At 37.6% G+C, this 7,571-nt stretch overlaps 1 protein-coding gene across 1 annotated transcript in view; it reads left to right on the forward strand.

Annotated features, from left to right (window-relative positions):
* Positions 1-6,225, forward strand: part of rwdd2b (RWD domain containing 2B) — a 42,596-nt gene extending 36,371 nt beyond the window's left edge. Inside the window, exons 4-5 of the mRNA XM_026265549.1 lie at positions 3,806-4,171; positions 5,522-6,225. Coding sequence (XP_026121334.1) covers positions 3,806-4,171; positions 5,522-5,762 — 607 coding nt within the window. The 3' untranslated portion in view covers positions 5,763-6,225. The remainder of the gene's footprint in view (positions 1-3,805; positions 4,172-5,521) is intronic.
* Positions 6,226-7,571: the final 1,346 nt, after the last annotated feature.

Here is a 7,571-nt window from a genome sequence, read left to right on the forward strand (position 1 = left end):
GAGATCTATACCGGGGATTTGTTTTTGTTTTTTCAATAGACCTTGCAAAGCCCCGAGCTCGCCTCACTCGACAGCACCATTGTCCCGCCCAAGACCTGCTGTCCTCGAGTGCTGGATCGCAGCAGCCGTAGGCATTCAACCAGCCCGAGTGGCATCACAGATCTCACCGCAACAAAGCCTCACTCCCTTCCTGACACGGCTCAGCCTTTCACCACAGCTTTCCGGCCACAGCGCAGTTGAGGCCGCCTTCACTAGCAGAGCAGACCGTGCGTTGTAAATCAATACATTTTCAGGTGAAGACGCTAAATGCAGGTTTCGCGGCTATAGTTTGTTAAATGGCATTATGACATAATTCTGTCGAATGATGATGCCATTTTTAACCCTGAAGCCAAGACATTTTTTCCCTAGTCATCATCCACACTGAAATGTCCAAAGACATTACATTTGCCTAACTGTGCATGTTTAAACCTCACCAAGATGATACAGACATAAGTTTCATGCAATTCCTCTGGCAGGATTAATTTATTTAGCAAAATATTACACCATTTACTTGTGTGATCATTCAGGATATATCTAAAATGCAAACTGCCCTCGTGTTTTGCCACAGGACAGCAAGTGTGAGTAAATTTCCCATTTTCTTTTTAGGACCGTAATATGAAAAGCATGCAAAGTAAAAATATCTTTAGAAACTGCCTGAATGTTGAATAGCACATACCTGCAAATTAACGTTACTGCTATAAACATGGCTATTAGTACAATGTCTTACAAGACTAAACATGCTTCATAGTTTTCAAAGCCTCTGTTTCCACAGTCCATACTACAATTCACATCAGCATTTAATTTATCCGAGAGTGTGTAGAAAGGCTGGAACGCCAAAACGAGTGGAAAATATGCTTTTCCAACAGGAAATTATTAATGTGGACCAGGCTTGAGGAATCGTCAAAATCAGGCAACCAATTGCTAAGCCGGCAACACAGTAGGCTACCCAGGCATTTTTAGCTTGCCCCGTAACATTTTACTAACCCTTCTACTTTACCACAGCCAACAACTACAGCAACCAAGGCAAACACAAAGCTGCTTCTACTTGCAACACTGTCCCACACATCCCAGCATTTCCATCCTGTTACTCTTAACCCCCTTTTTACTTTTCAGCGTCCTCCAGCTCACGTAGCAGACATTAGCATAAGGCTGCCTCTGCTAGCAGTGCAGGTTACACATGTTCTCCAAGACATCACACACCCCTTTTCCTACGACCCCCTCCCTTCCTCACTATCGCAGCAGTGTCTTCTCCCGCAGGAGCCTTTTCTGTATTTCCTCACTGCCGCAGCAGCGTCTATTCCTGCAGGAGTCTTTTCTGTATTTCCTCATTGCCACAGCATTGTCTGCTCCCGCAGGAGCCTATATATACATTTTAAAAAAAAAAGAAAAGAAAAAAAAGCTTGACACTATTCTCCAGGCAGTTTTTCCCACAACCTCCAGTCATACATGACTGCGTTGGAGATGTGTCAATGCATTTCATCTCACTTATAACATTCCGTTCCCGGATTTTTCCCTACTATCCATCACCTCTTTCATTTTGTTTCTCAACGGCACCAAGGTTCTCCAAGTCTGTTCTATCCAGGGTATCCGCGGGGTCTTGAAAAGTATTAAAAGGTGATAAATCAATTTTGGGAAAATTAAGACCCTTAAAAAGTATTAAAGTCTTATCACAGCTTTATAAAGTCTTAAATTTTGAAAGTATTTTTTTCTGAATTAGCTGTCCAACAGTTTGAGTCCCAAAAACATCGTAACAGTGTGAATTTAGTCATTTTTATAAAAATAAAAAAACGAAAAGGTACATAAACTAGGCTATTGTGGGTGCGTTCGTAAATTGCCTCTGAGAGCACCAGAGCAGGCAGGTGGGCGGAAGTTCAAAACCACAAAGTACGCTCTGGCGTTCCCAGTGCGTATTACAACACACTGAAAAGTTTTTTAATAAACTTTGCTTCGATTTACTATCCCAGCCTATTTGATTTTTTTGTATTAGAGTGGTCTATAGTCTTTATCACAAACTCAAACTGTTAAGTTAAAAGTATAACTGATGTAAATGGTTACAGCTTGAAGTGGCGGTGAGGTATTAAAAAATAATGAGAAGGTCCTGGAAAAAGTCTTGAAAAGGTATTAAAATTAACTTCAAGATTCCTGCATGTACCCTGCTATCAAAGGCTTTTTTCATAAACTGATGTTTGGTGCATAAACAATTTGCAAACCTCCCTCTTTATCAAAGGGATCCAGTGATCCCAAGCCCACCCATCCTGACGCTAGACAAACCATAACGCCAGATATCCTCACAAAATTTCTTTACACCCTCCTCACAAATTACCAACCCCTCAGCATAGCTCACACGCTCAACGCCATGTTCATTCTAGCTTTTTACAGTTTTCATAGGTGCTCGGAGCTCACGAGCTCTTCAAATTTCAATCCAAAATCAACCCTACCATATCAGACCTAACCTTACTCAACGAAGAAACAATCCTTTTTAATCAAACAAAGCAAGACAGACCAAGCCAAGAAAGGTCATTTTATTTACATTTTCAATCTCCCCTCTCCAATCCAGCCCTACCAATGCATCCTAGAATACCTACACTCAAGGAATTCTCAAGCAAAATCCCTGCAAGAACCCCTATGCCCATTTCACACATACTCTGTCTGCAGTGCGTATGCATTGCGTATTTTTTTATGCACCCATGTTACCGGATTCCAGCGTTCACACTGCACGCGGTTGCGGTCCGTCAATGCGTTCCAGGAAGCAGTGCGTCTTCAGGCTCTCCCAGCCCGCTAACCAGCTGACTTCACAAGAAAATAAATCAGCCCCCGCCAGTACTGAACGCCTTAATCTGGTGGCTGTCAGTTTATTCAATTTTTGTTCAATTGAATTTATTTAAAACACAAGTTTCACAATTTGAGTTGAATTACTGAAATTAACTTTTCCATGACATTCTAATTTATTGAGATGCACCTGTGTATCGTGACGGAAATCACTGAACACCTCAAACAAAAAAGTGCGTAAGACTTAGTTTGCTTAAGCCGAACACACCTAATGCCATTTAATGGAGTAAGCGCGCTCATTCTTGCATGTACATATATAATTTTATTTTCACCAACTGCAAACTCACAAGAAGCTCATAAAAGGCACTTTTTTGCTCCACATTTGCCCTCTGTTCATTTTGTTTTGGTACACTACATAGTCAAATCATCTCTCATAGCGTTGCATTTTGTCATTGCTTTCTGTTTTTGGTTTTAGAAGTATTTGGTCTATGTTGCATTTATATATAATTCGAACCGCACCAGAGTCTGTTTGAAAGTGGACCAAAACCCATCTTTTTAGTGGTCTCTGCCTGCTTGGTGCACACCAGGGTTCGGATGGCAACGTTCACACATGCTCAAATGAACCGCATTAACAGAGCAATTGCATCAGGGTTCATTTTAATCAAACCAAACATGACAAGTGTGAACTTTAATAAATGTCTGTCATCAGTGACTGTGAGTATGTGTGTATTATATAATTCTGTATTTTTAGCTAAGCCGAATCTAGGATATTTCTGTTCTAGTGTCACCATTGCCATGTGCATTGGTGAAAAGGGCCAATCCCTAGCCTATGCTTAAGTTCACCCCTGACAGTTCCTATGACAATTTAATACCAGTCCTAATAATTTCAAATGGGATCAAATAAAGTGCTATAAATTATCTGATTTTCAGATTACAGACATTTAAGTTGTACTCATTCAATATTTTTATTAGGATAATGTTTTTTTCCCCTTTTCAGATGTTCAGTGCTCACCAGATCACAGCAGATGATGCTTCACTCCAACCTCAACACCTACCTTTCTGAAAACTGCATTGGTGATGTGTGTATTCTTTCTGCTGTGCAGTGGATAAATGACAATGCACAAGCATATATAACAAAAAGTGTCCCTGTCAGCGATCTGAAGAAGGAAGATGTTTTGATGATGTCAAAAAAGATTTTCACTAGACTCTGGATCTATAGCCATCACATCTACAATAAGATCAAGAGGAAGAACATTTTGGAATGGGCAGAGGAGATGAACCTTTCTGGGTTCAGTATGCCAGGAAAGCCTGGTATTGTGTGTGTGGAGGGTCAGCAGTCTACTTGCAATGAGTTCTGGGCCAGGTATCTTAAAAAAAAAAAAAGTTGTGTCCATTCTTATTCTCTCGTGAAATGTTTTTATAATTTGTTTGTGAAGTATTAATATTGATAATATCTGAACATAAATATCTGAATATAAGCCAGGAGCACTGACAGGCAATATTTTACCTTGTTTTTTTTTTTGTTTTTTTTTCAAAAGCAAACACAATTAGATAAGGTAACATTGCCATCACATACTGTATAAGGCCAATTCACAGTACACCTGCAGACATAGATGAACAATAACAGTCACATTTTAAGATCAGTATGTTATCCCATCAGTATCTGTTACCATTGGGTATCACTTGTTGGCACTGGTCTGCATCTGTTTCTGTTATGTGAGTTATGCAGTTTCAATGCCTATACAGTGCTGTTAAGTTAAATAATACTGTATAGGTTGTACAGTGAGGATAAACTTGCCACTGATTAATCAAATGTGGGATATGAGCAATGTAGAGTAGCGCTGCCTGTTTATTGTTTCTCCAATCAACAATGCAGTGATGGATTAGCATTTACGTGGCATAATGCAACTCGTAAAAAGACAGTATAAGTCATTATAATCCGTAATTACAGGTGCATCTCAATAAATTAGAATGTCAAGGAAGAGTTCATTTATTTCAGTAATTCAACTCAAATTGTGAAACTTGTGTATTTAATCAATGCACACCGACTGATCTAGTCTAAGTCTTTGGTTCTTTTAATTGTGATGATTTTGTCTCACATTTAACAAAAAAAGTCACAGACAACATCTGAGGCATCTTACCTGGGCTTAGGAGAGGAAATTGACTGTTGCAATTGGTCCCAAGTCAATTTTTCAGATGATTGCAGGTTTTGTATTTCATTTGGAAACCAAGGTCCTAGAGTCCTAGAGGAAAGACTGCAAAGAAAATAATTAACTGACCCCGCTATTGTTGGGTTAATAACTTAGTTCTCAGAAGCTAGATTGTTAACTGTCTTTATTGAATGAACTGGCAATGAACAGAAAATAACTTGGGCTGGCACCACTTGGCACAACTGATAAATTGGCGGTTTATTCTTAAACCAATCAGCAAACTCAAATAATGGAAGCATAGTGTCATATTTTTTCTCTTTTTTTTATTATTTTTGAAATGGTGGTATTATCCTATGACTTAGACATTTTTACATATATGAACAATATTATATTATTATAGTAATTGAAATCAAATCAATCGATATTGATGCATATTTGAATTTACACAAAGCTACAGCTGACCTAATATATTGAACAGAAAAGATTGCATGTTGCTATGGATTCTGGTAAATATTTTCAGTAATCCAGTCGAACTACCTATTCATTTTTTATTTATTCTCCAGGGTGAAAGTTTTAACATGGAAGAGAATTACGATTCGTCACAGAGAGGATGTCCCTTTTGACAACACCTGGACAGAGAAGAGAACTGACTCTCTCCGCAAATTTACTGGCTTTCATGAAGTAAGTTTTGACACTCATGGGACCAGAGGAAACCACATGGACCTTGGACAGCTCTATCAGTTTCTTAGTGAAAAAGGATGTTCTGATATCTTTCAAATGTACTTTGGGATTGAGGGGAGATAACAGTTTGTGTGTGTATTAGTTTTGATTTTGCCTTCACATTTTAGGCTTAATTTTGAAACAAACTCTTTAAAAGATTAAACTTTAGATCATGAATGCAGTTAAATTAACAGACAACCAATTGTAAATGTAGCTGCAAGGAGTGATTACTAGTGTTCAAATGCTTTAAGGCATTTTAAAGGTGGTTTCCTTAATGGAGAGTAAGCCTTGTTCTAGACTAAAATGGCCCTTAAAACCAGATTAACATAAATCTGCTTTCTCTGTCATGATTTTAGTTAATTTTAGACTTAATATAGTCCAGAATTTAATAGGCTGATTTTCTGGAGGAAGACTAGAGCTACTTCAGGACTAAATTGAGGCTTAAATTAAACCCACCAGGATGCATTGATTTAAGATTTATGTTGTGTATTCAGTCTTGATATATCTACAATATTGACACATGAACAAAGAAGCCTGTGAAATTAAATCTGCACTGAATTTTTCTTTCTTTTATATATATATATATATATATATATATATATATATATATATATATATATATATATATATATATATATATATATATATATATATGTATATAATAAATCACAAAACCCTAACCTTAAATTGAAGTAAAATAGGAAGAAAGGGAAATCAAATTTTTAGAAAGTTTTAGAAAGTATTTCTAAAACGCACATTGGCCACAATTAATGGCACAATTTTATTCAATACTTTTTTCAACCTCCTTTTCCCAATCTCCTATAATGCCTAAAATGATCTGACAAGAGATCAGAGACCATTCCTTCATACAGAATCACTCCAGACGCTTCAGATTCCCAGCTCCATGTTGATACTCTTTCCTCTTCAGTTTTTTTTCCCGGTTCAGGTCAGGGAACTGGATAGGCATTATCTTCCTCTCGTTACATTAAGGCAATATAGACACAAACAATATACTGCAGGCTAGAGGTCTCCATGGGTCCACTTGAATCCGAAAACTTGAGGTCGGACCAAAGCAGGTTCAGGTCCAAAACTTTGTTGAGTGCCTTGGACACGGGTTGGGTCCGGTATCAGTTGCCTCAGGTAATTTAAAATAATTGTGCTTTTTCCAAATGGACCCAATAAGACCCAATCCTTTTCATGTACTTCCACATTGGTGTTAAGTGAAAATTGAAAGTCAAAACGTAGAAAAGGAACATCTGTTTGTAACCTCGCACACAGAAATCCATCTTATAGATATGAGATCCATCAGGAAAAGCCACTTGCTTCATTACAGTGTGATTATACAGGGCAGGGCTTTTCTTTTTTGTGTGCAGGATCCCTTCGCCAGAGATGAGGTAAATAGCATTGCAAAGCAGACAACACCATCCACAATCCTTGATTTATTAAGCTATCGATTTAATTTTTATTGAGCTATCATGTTTATTTTTCCAATCCACTTGTTAAAATTGAAAGCCGAACTCAGAAATAACTTCAGGCAGGCAATAATATAATGGAATAAAAATGGAAAAGGGACAAATCAGTCAGCAGGACACCAAATTATTATAATTTTTTTTGGATGCAGACTTTTTTCCACTGGAATTGTTAACCTTTGATTTGCTTCTCAGTTCCATAAAATGTTAAGCTTTTCTAGTTTCATTTACATGTTTTATAGGCAACCTTCGACGTGCTAATTCAGATTAGCGTTAATGTAGTTTATTTTAGTTCAGGATTTAATAGTGCAGGAGTTGGTAATCTGTACTTTATCTGTTTCAGAAAGTTATTTTTTTTTTTATCCATGATTAACTATTCTAGTTGGTCCACAAATCTAATTGGCTGATAAGAGGTCAATATTAG

This window comes from Carassius auratus, unplaced genomic scaffold (assembly GCF_003368295.1).
Source record: "Carassius auratus strain Wakin unplaced genomic scaffold, ASM336829v1 scaf_tig00217496, whole genome shotgun sequence".
Lineage (NCBI taxonomy): Eukaryota > Metazoa > Chordata > Actinopteri > Cypriniformes > Cyprinidae > Carassius > Carassius auratus.